This window comes from Chaetomium globosum, genomic scaffold (genome assembly GCF_000143365.1).
Source record: "Chaetomium globosum CBS 148.51 scaffold_4 genomic scaffold, whole genome shotgun sequence".
Classification (NCBI taxonomy): Eukaryota; Fungi; Ascomycota; class Sordariomycetes; order Sordariales; family Chaetomiaceae; genus Chaetomium; species Chaetomium globosum.
In genome coordinates, this window is record NT_165979.1 from 1,785,365 (window position 1) to 1,803,628 (window position 18,264).

Here is an 18,264-nt window from a genome sequence, read left to right on the forward strand (position 1 = left end):
GGGGGAGTGGGATTTGATGGGAGGGGGGTGGCTGGGTTGGCTGTTGGGTGGGTTTGGGTTTGGGTTGGTGGCTTTGCTGCATGCATCATGGCGTTTTGGGGCGGGCAGTGATATCCGGGGCATTTTCTGGGGGTTTGGCCGGGCGTTCGGTTATGGTGTCGGGTCGCGGCATCCGGGTTCGGGATGGCACGGAGGGATCGATGGGGTTTGGATGGATCTTGGATGGGGCGGCCGAGAGTTTGTTTTGCATGTGATTGTGGAATCGGTGAAGTCATTTTCAGGGGGTTCAACATTGGCAAAATGGGTCTTCCAGTGGGTTGGCAAAACACTCTCAGCACAGCATCTCGTCTTTGGTTTAGCATGTTCCGTGCCGCTTACTTTGGTATACACTCCAAATACATACCGTCCACTTCATTGTTATGCCTTTCTAAGAGCAGTTCTTAGATTGAGGAATTGAGTTTCTGGAAAGCCAGTTATAAGTGAAGATAGCCCTTGTTGAAGTCAACAAAATCCCACCAGACGACGCGATGGAAAGCATTTCATATATCATATTCAATGAGTTACACGGGCAGAAAAATCACTATAATGACGACGAAAGATCGAAGATTGAGGGACAGTGATACCCATCGGTGTTCTAGATACACGCGATCATATCAGCAGCCGGTTTTTGAAATTTGAATCTAGTTACCTCTTTCACCGTTGCAAGCCGTGAACTACTTCATCGAAGAATTCAAAAAGCCGGACTCCAAGTAAACGTTTGTACAGAGCCACACACGTGACAAAAACGCAAACCGACGACAGAATCGTTTTCGCAAGGGCCAATTGCCCCCGGAGACGATGCCGCATGATGGCGCGAGCAGCGGCACCGCGGCGCTACCGATGGTGGTCAACGGAGATGCGGCCGGACTCGAGCAGAGCCGCCACCACGCCCTCGCCAACCTCAGTGACAAGCCACCAACCGCGCCGCGCAACAACGACGAAACCGCTGCGACTCAAGTACGGACGGGAGAAGACATCTACGAAGAGAAGATCAGACATTTCGTGGTCAAAGTAACGAAAACGAACAACTATGCGGAGGTCACCGAAGACCAGAATAAGTGGGCCCGCGAAGTTTTCGCGATGGCGATTGCCGTTGGGCCGCCGAGGGCTACGGGCGATAACGCGGCGTATGCCACGAAGGGCGACCTCGAGGAGGTTAAACAAATGCTCCGGAACATCACCGGGGGCGGAGGAACACCCGGGGGACTGCAGAAGCAACGGTCCTACGCGGACGTGGCGGGTGGCCACCAGGCCGCTGGAGGCCGCAGCCACTGGCCAGCTGCGGGACCGCCGATGGTCCAGAAGCACATCCCGGCGAGGCTCACAAGACAGATCACGGTCCGCGCCCGGAATATCCCCACCGGCCTTGCGAAGCGAACGGCAGAGGAGACCGTACAGGCAATCAATATAGCCGCGGCGCGGAACGGAGCAAGGGCAGCGCAGAGACTACCCAGCGGAGACTTTACGGTCACATTTGGCGAGGAGGAACGCAATTGGTATATGGAGAACCAGGGCTGGGTTACAAAGGCGTTTGGACCGGAGGCGACGATCGCCTTCAGCACTATCCCGATCATTGTGCGGGGGATACCGTGGGAGAGTATCGACGGAGTCGATGCGGAGACGCTGGGGAGACAGCTGTCCGCAGCGAACGCTGGAATGAAGATTATACGAGCTAGACCGCACAAGAGGAGGCAAGCCGAAAAGACTCGATTTGGAAGGCTACTACTAGAGGTTTTCTCGCCGGAACAGGCAGAGCGCCTTACGAATGGCCCACTCTTCTGGAAGGGGGGGGCGTACTACTGCGAGCCCTACGAGCCCGCAGCGAACACGCTGCAGTGCTTCGCTTGCTACCAGTTCGGCCACTTCGCAGCGACCTGCAAGAACCGGAAGATCTGTGGAAGGTGCGGAAACGACAGACACGAAGGCCCAAGGTTTGGTGAAGAGGTATGCCCAGCGAACGCGAACCCGAGGCTTGTCCGCTGCGGTCCCTGCGGAGCCCAGGGGGGAGGCCACTTCGCCTTCTCTAGGGACTGCCCAAGAGTTCAGGGGCAACAGGAGAGAGCATCGAGGGCCTTCTACGAGAGGCCCCGGTCCTTCGCGCCCCCACCGAAGCACAGGAACACACCACCCCAGGGGGTAGGGGCCGAGGAAGCCCCCCCTCTAGTCACCACAGCGGACACACAGCTACAACCCACGGAACTTACAGAGGCCGACCACGAGAGTGCCCAGGGGGGTTTCGAAGAGGTACAGCCAAGAAGAAGCAACCGGAAGCGGAGGGGTACCGCTACGGGAATACTGGGGCGCCCGGTTGGGCGCCCCCCCAAGCGGGGAAAGCAGCGTACGGGCCTCTCCGTGGTAGCAATGCTCAACCGGACCCGGCGGGTCCACGGCTCCCCCGCAGCTAGCAGTGGCGGAGGTACTCCCGAAACGTGGGCCGCGAGAACTGACCCCCCCGCGGAATGGTAGAGTGGAAGATCCTCTACTGGAACGTTGCGAAGGCGTACGAGAGGGTGAGGGACGCGGTGGAGCAGAGAGATCGCTACGACATAATAGCAATCCAGGAACCTGGGGTAGCGAGCGAACGGTGGCCCATACTGCCCGGCAGGCTGCCGATACTGGGTAGTAACGAGTACAGGCAGGGGGAGGGCGCTAATATACGTGAGTAAGGAGCACGAGGAGGGTAGCTGGGAGTTCGAGAGGGGGGATGACTGGGTTGCGGTAACCTTCCACAGCGGCGCCGAAGAGGCACTGACAGTCTGGTCGGTATACTCCCCAGGCCAGGGGCCAGGGGAACCATACGAACAATGGAAGACACCACTCAAAGAGCTTGCAGAGAGACAGCCGCGGGGCCGTAATGTGGTTGTAGGGGATATGAATCTCCACCACCCGATGTGGGATGCAGAAGGCAGAACAAGCCGGGGCGTGGGCCTGCTCCACGGCCTCGCAGAGGTCTGGGGGCTCGACCTTATAACACCATGGGGCGACGTTACCCGCTACGGGTAGGGTTATCACGGGAACGCAACAAGGGGGGAGCGAGACAGCACCATCGACCACGCATGGGTCACAAAAACCTCTACAGCGGTGTACCACGGACCGGGGGACCCGTGCTTAGGGGGGTCAGACCATGTCCCACAACGAATCTCGGTCTACGACGAGAGGCAGGGCAGAAAAGAGAGCGTAGCGAAGTCCTAGAGGGCTGGAGCTGGGGCTTAATGAACGAGGAGCAAGTCGAAGAGCTAGCGAAAGCTAGGATCACTGTCCCCGAACGAATCGAACACCCGGAGCAAGTGGAACCCTCCTTCAACAAACTACTAGAGGAGCTAATTGGAATCGCGAACGAGGCGGTCCCACAGAGAAAGCGTAGTAGCGGAAGGCAGGCCATCTGGTGGAACATTAAAGTCAAGAACGCGACGAGGAGAACGCGAAAAGCCTTCCGAGACTGGAGAGCTGTGAGGACGCCGTGGCGCCGCGAAGAACTCGAAGAGGCGAGGAGAGCACAGAGAGCTATCATCAGAAGGTCGCAGACGAAGTGCTGGAGGCAGGGTATCCACGAAGCATCGGCCGACCCCCAGAAACTGTGGGCTATAGAGAGGTGGGCGAGGCTCCGAAGCCATATCGCGGCGGCACCACCAAAGATCCCTTCCCTAACCAAGGAGGATGGAGGCACAGCAGAGACGCATGGGGAGAAGTCTAATATCCTCGCAGGCCGGTTCTTCCCTACCGTTATACCAGGAGTCGACCCGGGGCCGCGGGGATATAGCCACGGGCCCGATAAGGAGTACGAGTTCCTCCACCAGGAAGTGACCAACGAGGATATTAGAAAGACCCTTGCAAGAACAGCAAACAACAAGGCACCTGGGGAGGATGGACTTTCCAACGGGTTCCTAAAGGCCTGCGGCGAGCCCCTGTACAACGCAATGGCGGTCCTTACAAGAGGGAGCCTCGCGCACGGAGTGTTCCCGCGGCGATTTCGCAGCGGAAGAGTAGTGGTACTTAGGAAGCCCGGTAAGTCAGAGGCGCAACAAAAAACAGCGGGCGCCTGGAGGCCGATCACCCTCCTCAGCAGCGTCGGGAAAAGTCGTCGAAAATGGTAATCGCAGAACGCCTCTCCCGGGAAGCGGAGAAGCAGGGATGGCTGCCCGAGGGGACAGATGGGGAACCGCAGCGGCCGCTCCACGGGGCTTCGCGATCAGGGTGGTCACAGATGCCGTACACGAGACCTGGCGGCATAAGGCGAACGCATCTCTCCTTCAACTAGACCTCAAAGGGGCCTTCGATAGGGTACACCATGGATGGCTTACAAGGACCCTTAGAGAGCTGGGGGTCCCGCTGTGGACCCTTAGATGGGTCGATTCGTTCACCGATGGGAGGTCGGCAAAACTCTGGTTCGATGGGACGATGTCCGAAAGGTACGAGGTGGCCGCAGGGGTCCCGCAGGGGTCCCCCCTCTCCCCAATCCTCTTCCTTCTATTTATCTCAACACTCTACAAGAGGCTCGAGGCAGTAAGGGGGGCAATCGTGGTAGGGTTCGCAGACGACACCAATATCCTAGCCGTAGCGGAGACGACGGAGGGTACCTGCGGCATCCTAGCGGAGGCCTGGGGACACTGTGCGGGCTGGGCAGCAGAGAGAGGTATGGAATTCGAGCCAGCGAAGAGCGAACTAATCCACTTTTCGAGAGCAAGGGCCCCGATCGAGAAGACCCTAACGATCGAGGGGGTAGAGCTAAAACCAGTTGAGGATGCTAGATTCCTTGGGGTTTGGCTCGATAGGAAGCTGAGGTACCGCGCACACCTCGCGGCGGTGAGGAAGAAGATGAAGACCCAGATCTGTGCCCTAACAAGGCTCGCCGCAAAGACGTGGGGGTGTACCTTCGCGAGGGCGAGGGAGATCTACTCGAAAGTGATCCGCAGTGCGATCGCGTATGGAGCCCCAGCCTTCCACACCCCTACAGAGGTAGGGGGCCCCCCCCGCGGGGTTGCAAAGGAACTCGCAAAGATCCAATCGGAGTGCCTTAGGGTTGTCGCTGGGGCCTACAACGCTACCCCAATACGGAGCTTGGAGACAGAAACCTATTGCCCACCCATCGACCTGTACCTCAACAAGAGGCTCCTTGCCTTCGAGGATCGGGTTAGGATATCAGAGGAGGCGAGGCTAATCCGCCAGACCCCTGTCACAATCGCTGCGATCCTGCGGCGGAGGCGCAGAAGGAGGAGAGGAAGACCTCGGCGGGAGGTAGCCGATATAGCAACGGCACCAGCGGAAAAGGGCTCAGGCGAATGGAAGAAGAGGTGGGCACAGGAATGGGCCCCCCTCGAGTCGAGGCCGGAAAAGGAGGAGCTAGAGCCAGGGTCGACCGGCCCAGTACCAAACCACAAGAAACAGCTCGAGAGGTGGATGGAGGCGGCAATGAGAAGGGAGTGGATTGGAAGATGGGAGAGTGAGGTAGCTAGGGTGGTCGCTAGGAACCCGGGGCGGGCCCTCGAACCGGCCGATGCGACCGCGCGGTTCGACGCCTCTGTTATGAACCGACACCGGTCGAGGGATCCAGCCTGGGAGCTATCGAACGCGAGGAGTACCCTCCTAGTGCAAGCGAGGACCGGGAAGATTGGGCTTCGAGGGTTCCTCTTTACTAGGAGGGTCCCCGAGGTGGTAACGCCGGTATGCCGCTGCGGTATGGCGCGCGAGACATTTGAACACCTCGTACTCGAATGCAACGGAGCCGCAGATAAACCTCAGCCCTGGCCAGACGACGGCGCAGAGCTACTGGAGTGGCTAGATGACATGGAGAAGGCTGCCACAATGGTGGGTTGGGGTACTTGGGCTGGGGAGGCTGAACGAGTTCCGGCTGGCGGTAGAGCTGGAAATTGAGAACAACGAGGAGGCCCGCGGCGGGGCCGAAGCGGAGTAGCAGAAGGGCACCAATGGAACAGAGGTTACAACTCATTTTATCTATTTCGTTACTTTGACCTCGAAAGGTGGGTGAGCCCTTTCGAGGAGATGGATCCACGGGGTAGCGGCGAGGCCGCAGCGGAGGTGCGGAGGTTTTCATCCAGCTTAGGCATGGTTTTTCCTACCGAGTTAATCGCTGAGGGACCGCATGTACTTAGTACCTAGCGTGATAAGAGAAATAACAATAATAATACTTCATCGAAGAACCATGTTTCTTCTAGCTAGTGATTGTTCGGGAAGCCGAGGCGGTGCAAAGGATAGGAACATCGTGGCGTAAGATACAAGTCATTAGAGCTAGATGCTTATTACCTGTACTTTTTTATATAATGCTCATTACATGACACGTGAAATATGCGAATGGACTTGGAAGCAGTTGTAATCTTCAATCTGAAACGTTGTCACGAACAAAGCCAAGATCACAATTAACTTGACACCAAGCATGTACTTGTGCTATTCTTCGAAAATCCTCCAAGGGATGGGAACGCCGTTAGATACAAGAACCCGGCCAACGAGGAAAGGACTCATTTTTACAACTATCTCTTGAGAGATTTCTTTTTTGAGCTCCTCCCTTGGGCAATTTCTTCCTCCTCATCCTCCCACTCGCCCCTTTCCTCCATCTCGGCATTGACCTGCTCTTCGGCGTCGCCCTGTAGCCCCTCGCTGTCAAAGTCGTCCTCGTTGTACATGTCGCTGTCGTACTCATCCACATCCATTTCATCATCGTCCTTATCACCACCTCCGCCAGCCTTCTTGTTCCCTGCCTTTTCCTTGCGCTTCTTCTCAACGTTCTCCTTCTGTTGCTTTTTGCGGGCCTCCTTCTCCCTCTTGCGCTGATCCCACCTCTTTTCCAGCTCCTTGATTTCCTCCTTCGACTTTTGGACATACTCGTGCCACATGACTTTGCCCGAGCAAATGCCCTCCTCAACCTTAGTCATCCGCAGCCGCATCCGGGGTCCCAGCTCGACTAGCTTCACAGCCCGCCGCTCGACGTTGTCGTTGGCGCCCTCCTCGTCGTCATCGCTGTCCTGCTCGGTAGCCCTGGCCTTGCCGCTGTGGACTCTCTTCGCAGCCGTCTCCAGAATCTCGACCTCGGCGTCCGTGTCGGCTTCGCTTCCGCTAGTCCCGTCCGTCATGTATCCCTCGCCGTCTTCGCCACCAATCATGAACTCCGAGATATCCTTCAGCTTCCCAAGGTTCGGGAGACCCCCCTTCTTTCCCTTCTTGGATTTCAGCATCTTCTCAGCGGCGTTCAACCGTCTTAACGGCCTCGAGAGGCCAACCGATTTTGTTGTGATCGCGTAGTGCCGGAAGTTCACGATGAACGTCCCGTCGTCCGATTGTTCGCGGTTCAGGAGCAAGACTCTCCTGATCGACTTTAGGGGTGTTGTCTGGGGGTTGATCGGGGGAAAGAGGGACTGAAAGGCGGTCGTGGTGAGGGACTCGAGGTGTCGGGGCACCTTGGAGTTTGCGTCGGAGGAGGGATTGCTGAAGTTGTTCATGACGAGCTCGAGGGCCGGTTAGTGGGGATGTCTAGACACATTGGAAGCCGGGATTCTTACCAATGGAGGTGTGATGTACTCTTTTCCGCCGCCCTTTGGGTGCCTTTGCGCCCTTTGTACATCCTTGGTGAGGGAGTACTTTTCGACCCTGAAATGGAATGTAGGGCCGCGCGGCGCAACCGCCAGCCGCAGGTTGGTGTTCCCGGACTCAGACCTCGAGAAAAGGAGGAGATGGGTGACCCCGAGGGGGCCGCACATGGTAACATAATCCCGTAACCTGTTACCCTTCCGCTCCTTTAGGCGTGTCGCTGTCCCCGGTTCCATCACACGTCGAACATCGGTGGCCAACTGACTGATGCTGGTTCCAACTTCGCCGGCGCCGATCCGGATAACCATGCTCTTCGGATCTTTCGAGTTCGCATGGCCATTGATCGCTGAGGGCGTAACAGGATTTGTCGCGCCAACATGGGTTCTCTTTTTTGAGCGTCTTTTGGCCATGGTGTCTGATAATGAGGGTAGTGTTGTTGTTCTGATGATCTGGATGCAGCTCCGAGACCAATTGATTGCTTGGGACAGTTGCAAGCGGGCAAAAATTTCGGTGGGGCCGCGCTTATCTTGCATGCCCCACCGCCGATAAGCCCGCAATTTTGGGAGCAACACTCCCTCGATCGTCGTCGTCTTCCAAAGTTGAAGCAACAAAAAGACGGTTTTGCACCACAGGCCAACAATTATCTGAAAGGAGGAGCCCGTCATGTCGGCCAAACGTAGGAAGGTCTCTTCCGGCAATGGGGCCATAAAAGAAGCCTCAATTCAGATCCAAAAACCCAAAACAAAACCTCAACCTGTAACAGCACCGGTCGAACCGTCCGCGGTACCAAACTCCGAGGCCGAGTCAGAGACTATAGACGATGCGTCGGGGGAGGAGAGCGAAGAGCCTGCCCCAAAAACATTCCAGGACTTGGTGCGCGATGTCCATTCCTCGGCGTTCAAGCATAGTAACTAACAGTAAGGCTAGGGCATCGTTGACTCCCTCTGCGACGCTTGCAAAGAGCTTGGATGGAAGAAACCGACACCAATCCAGCAGGAATCGATTCCACTTGCCTTACAAGACCGCGACATTATTGGCCTTGCAGAGACCGGTAGCGGTAAAACGGGTGCGTTTGCACTTCCGATTCTCCAAGCCCTTCTCGACAAGCCACAACCTCTGTTCGCCCTCGTGCTCGCCCCAACAAGAGAGCTGGCAGCCCAAATTGCGCAATCCTTTGAGGCGCTGGGCTCTCTGATATCGCTTCGATGTGCTCTGATTCTGGGTGGCTTGGACATGGTACAGCAGGCTATTGCGCTGGGAAAGAAGCCGCACGTGGTGGTTGCGACGCCCGGTCGGTTGTTGGACCATTTGGAGAAGACGAAGGGATTCAGTCTGTGAGTCTGCTGTGAGCCCTACGGTTTTCACATCTGGGGAAACCTTTACTAACCGCATACTTAGGCGGAACCTCCGCTACCTGGTCATGGATGAGGCCGATCGGTAAGAATGCCGTTTATTACCCCTTAGTAACTTAAGTTGCTAACAATCGCAGTCTCCTCGACATGGACTTCGGCCCGATTCTGGACAAGATCCTCAAGTTTCTTCCCAGAGAACGCAGGACCTTCCTCTTCTCCGCTACCATGTCAAGCAAAGTTGAGAGCCTGCAGCGCGCCTGTTTGCGCGACCCCTTGAAAGTCAGCATCTCGTCATCGAAGTACCAGACCGTCTCGACTCTCGTTCAGAACTATGTCTTCATCCCGCACACCCACAAGGACACCTACTTGATCTACCTATGCAACGAGTTTGCGGGCCAAACCATCATCATCTTCACCCGCACCGTGATCGAGACCCAGCGGATTGCTATCCTACTACGCACGCTCGGCATGGGTGCCATCCCGCTGCACGGTGGCCTCTCGCAGTCGGCCCGTCTCGGCGCCCTGAACAAGTTCCGCGCCGGCTCCCGTGACATCCTCGTGGCCACCGACGTCGCCGCCCGCGGTCTCGACATCCCCAACGTCGACTGCGTCCTCAACTTGGACCTCCCCGGGGACTCCAAGACCTACGTGCATCGTGTGGGTCGTACGGCACGTGCCGGCCGGTCGGGACACGCAATCAGTTTTGTAACACAATAGTAAGTCTGCACGAGTTTCTAGACTGCCTAGCCGATGCTAACTCTTACAAGTGACCTCGAACTCTGGCTGCGCATCGAGGCGGCACTGGGCACCAAACTTACGGAGTATTCCTTGGAAAAAGACGACGTCATGGTGTTCAGACCACGGGTGGAAGAGGCACAGCGGATAGCGAAGACTGAGATCAAGGCGCTGATGGATGATCGTGGAAAGAAGGGCTCGGTGTTGAAGGGCGGGAAGGGGCGGAAGAGAGGGCCACCCGGGTCGAGCCGGGATCATATGGACGCCGAGGAGGGTTGACCAACACACGGTACCTAGTTGGGGTGCTCAGGTTTGGTCGGAAAAGTCCCGGTTTCCACGGACGGAGTTTGGCAGTGCTATGGCGTTTTCAGGTGTCATGTACAGATTATTTAGTGTACTAAGATTGGCAAACACCCATGCTTGGAATGCTGATTATCTTCATAGACTACGAAGCCCTCCCTCCAATCACTCACTGCCCAGCCTCGGTGAGCACCCTCGTCCAGTCAAACTTCCGCCACCTCTTCTTGAACCCCTCCACCCGGTCATCATTCCTCGACCACCGCCCCTGCCGCTTAATCACATCCGGCTCGCAATCCAACATCCCCCCAATGATCTCACGCGCAAACAAATCCCCCTTGGGCCAGCGTTCCGCATCCTCCACCACATGGCCCAACCCCCCATCCAAATCAAACCACACATGAAAATACGGCATCTCGCGCGCGAGTGTCCTCCGAAACGCCAGCTTCCCCAGCCCCTCGCGCGCCCGCTTCCCCGTATCAATAATCTTGCGGTGCTGCGCCCACTCCTCGTCGGCGGCGAGCATGGCCTCGCGGAAGAAGGCGGGCGCGGTGGCGCCGAGGTCGTAGGGGACGGGGACGGCCACCAGGACGGCGTGCTGGCGCCGGTGGGGCGCGGCCGCGTTCTCGTAGAACAGAACCTCGCGCCCCTGCTCGTGGTACGCCCGCGTCAGGCTCTTCATGAAGTTGCGGAGCTCCTCCCACTCGTCGTCGTCGCATTCGAGGAGGTTGGTGCGGTGGCTGAGCGGGGCGATGACCGCGCCGCCTTCGGCGCCGGTGAGTTCGGGGGCGGTGGGGAGGGTTAGGTAGGTGCGGGTTGCGAGGGCGATGACCGGGGCGAGGGGGAGGTGTTGCGGTGGGGCGCGGTCTTCGTGGAAGCAGAGCGGGCAGGTGTCGAGGATGCGGTTGAGTTTTTTGTATTCGGTCACGGCGATGTTTTTGAGGGAGGAGTCGGTCTTGTGGACGCGCTTGGCGAGCTTGGCGGCGTTTTCGTCGAGGTACTCGAGGTCATTGTCGAAGCGCGCGTCTTTGGCGATGCGCTCGGCGAGCCGGAGCCCTTCGCCCCCGGCTTGTCCGCGCGTGCGGCGCTCTTCGCGGAGCATGTCGTCGATGGACATGTCTTCGTTCGCCTCAACCTGACCGCGCTCGACGCCGCGCTTGGTGGTGACTGCTTTGACTTCGCCGCGGCTACCGGCGAGCATGCGGTTGTGGGAAGCGTCGAGGACGACGGCGTTGTTCGAGGCGGCGCCAGTGCTGAAGGCGGCCATGGCGGCGTTGTATTCTGCTTCGAGCTTCGAGGCATCGGGGGCGTTGCGAAGTTTCGCCTTCATCAGCTGAGCACGCATGCGATTGAGGGCGGACTGGTCCATTGGGGGGGCCGGATGAATCATATCCTCGATAACCATGCCCTGCTCAGGTTCTGGAGATGGAGAGCGGGCGGGTGCCCGCCGAGCCGTCGCCAGTCGCTCCACATACAGCTCACCGGTCGGCTTCTCTTTGCCGACGTAGCCTTCGCCGTACACGCCACGCCTATCCATCTCCACCTTCTCTTCCCTAGCTTCGTCAAAGTCCCGCAGGCTACCAAATCTCTCCTCGGCAACCTCATCAACCGGTCGGTTTGTTTGCTCCGCAATGGTGTACACCGCCTTGAGTTTCGTCATCCTCCACTGCGATCCCTCGTCGCCAAATTTGTAGCTCACTTCCCTCGTGCTAGATTCTTCACTTTGCTCACGGCTCTGCACCTCGCCCAGGCCTCGATTGAGCTCCCGCTTGTGTAACACCCTTGGTGGTTCTTCTCTCACGGGTGACGGACTCTTCCGCTTCCCTCCTCTTTGAACGTAGTCAATATCCAATGCCGAGGGCGCCGTCATCCAGGAGTCTCGAAGAAGGGGCGTAGCGTTGGCCGGGGTCTTCTCTTCGTCGGGAATGGGAAGATCCTCCTTGGGGTCCGATAATTTGAGGTCCCTGATCTCTCTTGTCCCCCGCCTTTCGCGGCCTTTCTCCTCTCCGCCTCTGGAGCGCTCTCTTGATCTGTGCCGGTGCCTATGCCGATGCCTAGATTCTTCTTCTGGGTCGTCGCGGGAATGGCGTGAGCGTTTGTGACGGTGCTTGTCCTCGTCCGGATCATCGTCTCGAGATCGGTGATGGCTGCGCTTATCTTTGTCTCCATTGCGCCCACTGCGGTCGTCTCTATCCCTCTCTGAATCGCGGTGCCTGTGTCTCTCGCTCGTTCGGTCGCGTTCTGAAGAGCGATCGCGACGATGGTGGTGCCTATGTTTTCGTTCGCGCCGTTCTTCTTTTTCACGGGCGGCGCGTTCTTCCTCGGCCTTTTCGGCAGCAAGCGCCTTTTCAAAAGCTTCCAAACTGTCCATTATCGCAGTGTTGGGTTCGCTGAGCAGGCATGTGTTTTGAGTCAATTGAACGCCAAGACCAACTTTGATATGGAAATGTTAAAGTGACGTCGCTGCCAGAAGTGCATGTGGGACGTGCACTCTGGGTGTCACCGAGCTTTCGCCCAAGGTCCAACTCCACCCACCGTCTTAGCACAGTGTCCATTCACTGTGTGTCTAGACCAGCCAAATCCTCAAAACCGCCACTTCTGGGCTTTGTCTCCTACAAGCTTGTGCCTTGTGGGGGTTCCTATTTTCGTCGCAGTCGTCTGAAGTTGGAAAAGAAACTCAACTACTTGATCCAATCGAACTCAACGGTAACGTCACGCAACAAATCGATATCAAGGAGTGCACGTCACCCCTCCATCTTCCTCTTCCGACGCTATCGAGGCTACAAGGATGGGACCAGGGGGCTGAGCCATCGGCAGTGGTCTTCCCGTCTTAATGAGTTGGATGGGAAACTCGTGTGTTGTGGGCCTATCTGCCTGTCGCTGAGTAACCAGAGGATCGCCATTCTGAGCAGGCGCTAGGCGCTAGCCACGCGTGCTCGCCAACAATCCCTATTACACGGTGATGGACTTCGAAGGCCGACGCCATTACTAGGCTTAAAAGAAATAAGGAGTGGTTTCGGACAGGCCGACAAAGCATTTTTACCGGCGCTAGATTTAGAAATCAGAATTTTGGCTGGGGGCCAACTCTTTGTGGGCTTGATGTTCCTTGTTGCTCGACGGCCCCGAGCGTAAAGTTTGAGATCTTTGACAAGGTGCGCATCTTCCCGCAGCCACAGCCGCAGACCAGTGAGGTTCAGGCCGGCCGCAGGGCCGCTACTGGGCCTGTAGCCTCGGGAACTCAACTGCTCGGGAACCAAGGTGGGACGAAGGGGTGAGCCTTGGGAGGCCGCTGTGCCGCTGGCCGCTCGGGCTGACCAGTGAGGATTCAACTCGAGGTGTGGATTTTCCCAAGGGAGTTGAAGGGGACAGCAGTAAGTAGAGCAACAACATCTTACACGCTAGAGAATGGCATATCAAATTATTCGCTATTGAAAATTACCGCCTGAGATCCGCCATTTGCAGCATGTCATTTTTGACGCCCAACGCCCACAGCCAAGGTAGGAACATAACAAAATCCCGGGTATAAGCCGTCATGCACTTCTATATCCTTCCTGTACAATTTTCCAAGCATTCATCACGTATAACTGTACCTCTGGTCCAATTGACCATGCCCGTATTGGGGTTGCCCTGGCGGCCTCTTGGCGTAGTCAGCCGGGTTGTAGGGCACATATTGAGGCGGCTGCGGCGCCCGGGTGGGCGCCTTCTTGTCGTCCTGGTGCTCCTTAGCGGTCTCTCTGTGAGGGGCAAGGGGCGCTGGGAAACCCTTGTTGTCCAGGCCAGGGCTCGGGGCTCCCGAGGACCCCGAGATGGGTCGTGGACCCGGCGTCGTCCACTGGCCGCCCACCGATGGGTTCGGGCTTGTGTTGGACGATTGGGTTGGGTCAATAAATGATTCTCGGTTGCTGGGAGGGGGGGATGACCGGAACGCCTGAGGTGGTGATTGCCGGTCGGATTGCAGGTTAGGGGACGTATAATAGAAGTCGCCGGGCATCTCGATGGGGGCTTGTGCTGGTGGACTTGCTTGTCCTGCATGCCCAGCTGGAAGTTCTTGGGCACCCTCCTGCATCCCGTACGCCACGACACCTTGCGAACCAGAGGTGCTAGGCCGCTGGTATCCCGCATATGACGATTGCACCCGGGGGACCTGATATGGAATGGGCGGTGACCCCAACGGGGGCGAGCCGCTGACGGATGGCGAGTACCGGAGGCTGGTAGGAGACGGGAGTGGTGATTTGAGCTGGCTGCTTCTGTCGGCTGGGTTGATCGTCCTGAGCTTTCCGTCCTCGATCATGGCCTGAAGCACCCCGGCATCCAACAGCTCTGCCTTCTTGATAATGCGCTTGACCATCTCGCCGCCGGCCTTTCTTAATTGCGACTTGACAAAACTGAGCACTGTGATGTTGCACTTGATTTCGATGTCCTCCCTCAGGTACAGGCCGTCGGATGGCGCGCCCAGCCCCTTCAACCCAATTTCCGGCACTTCGGGCGCCTCAACACCAGGTTGGTTGCCGGCAATCCGATACTTGTTTCGGAGGTCCACACTCATGGGCGCGTAGATATGAGTCTGCAGGCCCCACGGCATATCATGAAAGCAGCCATTGAACTGAATTGTCGAGGCGCCCACCTTCCCGATCCCGGGGACAACTTGGATGCGTTCTGTGATTTCATACCAGGTAGAGTAGTACTCGTCTGTTTCGGCATTTTGTGGCGCGGGAATGGGTTTGTGTCCGATAACGAGCGGGTTCAGTGTGATGACCTCAGAGTGTGAGTGGAGGATGTCAATGGCCAGCTGGCGAGGGATGAAGCCCGGGATGGGCGTGATCACAGTGAAGGTGTCTTTTTTCCGCAACATGGCGAATGCAATCGTTGGCGCTGCGGAGCGCGAGCGGGGACGTGTCTCAATGTGAGGATGCGGGGCGAGATGACGCGCGTTGTCGGTATTGGTAGCTAAGATATATTCGTAGTCCAGAGATGTCGAAAGATTAATCACGATCTGTTGGGCATTACAGCGATGGAGGACTAACAATGATCTGAAAAAAATCGGGAGCGAGGAACAGGGGAAGACTGAGATCTTTATTGGGGGCGCAGCTGCGGTAAAATGGACGGCCTTGGTAGCCCTCTCTAGGCCGCTTGTTGGTCGTTGCTCGGAACCGTCACCAGCCGCGCAACAAGGGCTGAGTCGCCAAGGACTGAGAACAATCAAGCACCATCCACACCAGCCCTTTGTCAGGATCTCGATGACGTGAGACGGGGTCGGGTTTGGTTTACCGCCAGCCGATGTAACTCAAAAAATCGTCAATAGTCATCCCCAATGAATGAAACGAAGTATGAAGTAGTTCTCCTATTTTACAACATATAAATGCCGTTAACTAACTCAGATCCCTTGGACTAGGAAATGCACGCCAAGTGACAAGCACATGAAGGATGCAACCCAAGCTGGCACCTCAGACATGAGAGCGAGGGACAAGGAACCCGCTTTGCGGCCCCACAGCCCAGATCTCCCCGTTGGCCACGTGCGAATTCTGCCTTAGTTGACACGGAGTCACGGACCCAGCAAGCGGACGGAAAAGCTGCCCCACCAAGGTAACTCACCCCGCCGTCCTGGAATTTCATCACATTCAACAAACTTAAACACAGCAATCCGCATCCATCCAACACATAACAATCATCAACCAGTAATTCCAGGCATTGCTCGTGAACGCCAAAAAAAACATCGCGAACACCACTTATCAAAATGGATTCAGCTTCAGCTTCGGCTTCGGCTTCGGCTCCAGTGACTGGCCCACATGGGCAGACAGAGCAACCCACTGTGGTTGTTTGCATCGGAATGGCAGGTATGTTGACCAGCTATTTTTCGCTACCGTCTCTCCCACTCACCTCGTCCTCTAGGAGCGGGCAAGACCACATTCATGCAGCGGATTAGTTCCCATCAGTTTGCGAAGAAAGAGCCTCCTTATCTCGTCAACCTCGACCCAGCTGTCGCCAACTCTCCGTATCCGTGCAACATCGATATTCGAGACTCGGTAAACTACAAGAAGGTCATGGAGGAGTACAACCTGGGACCAAATGGAGGTATCATGACGTCACTCAACCTCTTTGCGACCAAAGTAGATCAGTTCATCGGTCTTCTCGAGAAGAGGGCAACGCCGGACCCAGAGAACCCGAGTCGGAAACCCGTTAAGCATATTCTGGTTGATACTCCAGGGCAGATTGAAGCCTTCGTATGGTCAGCCTCGGGGACCATCTTTCTCGACTCCCTCGCGTCGTCGTTCCCAACGGTTATCGCCTATATCGTCGATACCCCGCGTATAACTTCCACCTCAACCTTCATGAGCAACATGCTCTATGCCTGCAGTATTCTGTACAAGACGAAGCTTCCAATGATCATCGTGTTTAATAAGACCGATGTGGAGGACGCGTCGTTCGCGAAAGAGTGGATGACCGACTTTGACGCGTTCCAGGCAGCGCTAGACAAGGAGCAGGGCAATAACGCGTTCAGTGGAGAGGACGGCACCGGAAGCGGATACATGGGTAGCCTCATCAACAGCATGAGCCTCGTGTTGGAAGAGTTCTACAGCCATCTCAGCGTGGTTAACGTCAGTGCGATCCAAGGCACTGGAATCGACGACTTCTTTAATGCCGTTAAGGACAAGACGGATGAGTTCAGGCGCGATTACCAGCCTGAGCTGGACCGGAGGCGGGAGCAGAGGGAATCTGACAAGAAGAAGCAGAGGGAGAAAGAGCTGGACAAGATGATGGCCGGCATGGCTATAGGGCGGCCGGTCTTCGCACAAGTGCTGCAGCAAACCAGACACCGCGGGCGACATCGAACTCGAACGAGAAAGGATGTAGAACCGCTCAGCCCAGACGAGGAAAGCGAAGGACGAGCTTGACGACGAGGAGGATCGAGAGGGCCTTCAGGCGAGATACGAGGCTTCAATGTTGCACCCAGGAGGACTCCGTCGGCGCGGATGCAAGCTTTGCGAAGTACCTCCACACGCAAAAAAGTTAAATGGTAGTTGGGCCTAAAGGGTGTTTCTTGTATTGAAGATTGGCATCAGCATTCTGGCGTTTGGGTGATACCAGCATTAGGTAGGTAGATAGGGTTCTATTTAGACAAAAATGGACAAGAAATTAGTATTTCTTGTCACGTGCTTCTCAAATTACCAAAAAGCCGTCTTCGGGAAGTGGTGTCTCTGCCCTGCTTTGGTGTCGGCCTATCCAGAGCCATTCTTAACCGACGAGTCGAGGACAAAGGGCTACGGAGATGTATAGTCCCAGCATCCTAAGGGAAACCATCCACTCAGTGGCCTTCACAAATCTATCCCATCAACGCGCTTCGAACTGCACCATTCTGTAGCAACGGTCAGCAATGACTCGCCACCCGAGAAGGCCGGGCGAGCGAGCGAGCGAGCCCCCTTACCTCTTTGTCCGTTCCTTGTACAGCACGCGCGCGCCGCACTTTTGGCAGCGGATCCCTGTGCCCTTCTCCAGCGGTACCCGTGACGAGCAGTCGCCGCAGATGTAGTGCATCGTGCCGCCGCCCTCGCTGGCGTAGTCGCGCGCCGCGGGGGCGCTGGATGAGCCGCCGACGCCGATTGACGAGCCGGAGCCGGTGGGGACTTGGTACTCCTCGCGAGACATTCTGTAATTGTTTCGGGTTGGAATAAGGGGTTGTTTGGTAGGTTTGCGGGATGCGCGGGTGGGATAACGCGTGTCGTGGTGGAAGGTGGTTTGATTGAAGTTTTGATGTTGGTAAATGCTGGATGACCGCGTTCGAGCATCTGAGGGGCCTGGACAAAGCAAGGCGGCGGAAAAAGTAGCGGTGGCAAGCGGCAGAATGGCTCAATGCGGGCCGCACAGGGATAGCGTCACGTGGGGTGTGGCCTTGGCTCGGGCGGCCTGGGCCGAGGTCTGTCCCGGCAGCAGCAGGTCCCGCTTTAGCTGCTGAAGATAGGACGCTGAACACTTGGAGAAAGTAGCTTCCAAGCTGATCTGCTAACAACAACCAAGGCAAGAGGTAAATGGTGCAGCGAGAAAGAGGGAAGAAGTAGGGGGCTTATACGAGTTAAAGGCAAAACGATTTGATCCGGATGTAGTTAGCGTGCTAAGGCCCTATAGGCCCAGTGCCTCCGGGCGAAATAAATTCCATCCATCCATCCATCTGTCCCGGCAGGCAAAGCCAATCGATGCCGAAAGAGCTTAAGCGCCCTGGGTTTCAAGACATCCCTCCGCATTGACCGACGTAAACACATCGCAACAAACATATGCCTTTAGATTGAGCTTTGTATTCGAGCTTGAA

The 18,264-nt window shown here is 56.7% G+C and overlaps 7 protein-coding genes across 7 annotated transcripts; 3 read left to right on the forward strand and 4 right to left on the reverse strand.

Moving 5' to 3' along the window:
- Positions 1-837: 837 nt before the first annotated feature.
- On the forward strand, positions 838-5,910 carry CHGG_04286 (uncharacterized protein; the record flags this gene model as incomplete). The annotated part of the gene is made up of 4 exons (XM_001223499.1): positions 838-2,501; positions 2,772-3,038; positions 3,119-4,044; positions 4,103-5,910. The coding sequence occupies 4 exons, from the start codon at positions 838-840 to the stop codon at positions 5,908-5,910; spliced, it is 4,665 nt and encodes a 1,554-aa protein (XP_001223500.1).
- Positions 5,911-6,524: 614 nt separating this feature from the next.
- CHGG_04287 (uncharacterized protein) lies at positions 6,525-7,988 on the reverse strand (the record flags this gene model as incomplete). The annotated part of the gene is made up of 2 exons (XM_001223500.1): positions 6,525-7,496; positions 7,551-7,988. 2 exons carry the CDS (start codon positions 7,986-7,988, stop codon positions 6,525-6,527), a joined length of 1,410 nt encoding a protein of 469 aa, XP_001223501.1.
- Positions 7,989-8,241: 253 nt separating this feature from the next.
- CHGG_04288 (uncharacterized protein) lies at positions 8,242-9,944 on the forward strand (the record flags this gene model as incomplete). The annotated part of the gene is made up of 5 exons (XM_001223501.1): positions 8,242-8,451; positions 8,506-8,912; positions 8,977-9,015; positions 9,068-9,646; positions 9,698-9,944. The coding sequence occupies 5 exons, from the start codon at positions 8,242-8,244 to the stop codon at positions 9,942-9,944; spliced, it is 1,482 nt and encodes a 493-aa protein (XP_001223502.1).
- Positions 9,945-10,134: 190 nt separating this feature from the next.
- Positions 10,135-12,333, reverse strand: CHGG_04289 (uncharacterized protein; the record flags this gene model as incomplete). Its single annotated transcript, XM_001223502.1, has 1 exon — positions 10,135-12,333. One exon carries the CDS (start codon positions 12,331-12,333, stop codon positions 10,135-10,137), a length of 2,199 nt encoding a protein of 732 aa, XP_001223503.1.
- Positions 12,334-13,536: 1,203 nt separating this feature from the next.
- Positions 13,537-14,663, reverse strand: CHGG_04290 (uncharacterized protein; the record flags this gene model as incomplete). The annotated part of the gene is made up of 2 exons (XM_001223503.1): positions 13,537-14,441; positions 14,633-14,663. 2 exons carry the CDS (start codon positions 14,661-14,663, stop codon positions 13,537-13,539), a joined length of 936 nt encoding a protein of 311 aa, XP_001223504.1.
- Positions 14,664-15,696: 1,033 nt separating this feature from the next.
- Positions 15,697-16,855, forward strand: CHGG_04291 (uncharacterized protein; the record flags this gene model as incomplete). Its single annotated transcript, XM_001223504.1, has 2 exons — positions 15,697-15,796; positions 15,852-16,855. 2 exons carry the CDS (start codon positions 15,697-15,699, stop codon positions 16,853-16,855), a joined length of 1,104 nt encoding a protein of 367 aa, XP_001223505.1.
- Positions 16,856-17,291: 436 nt separating this feature from the next.
- CHGG_04292 (uncharacterized protein) lies at positions 17,292-17,606 on the reverse strand (the record flags this gene model as incomplete). The annotated part of the gene is made up of 2 exons (XM_001223505.1): positions 17,292-17,316; positions 17,386-17,606. 2 exons carry the CDS (start codon positions 17,604-17,606, stop codon positions 17,292-17,294), a joined length of 246 nt encoding a protein of 81 aa, XP_001223506.1.
- Between the last annotated feature and the right edge of the window lie 658 nt (positions 17,607-18,264).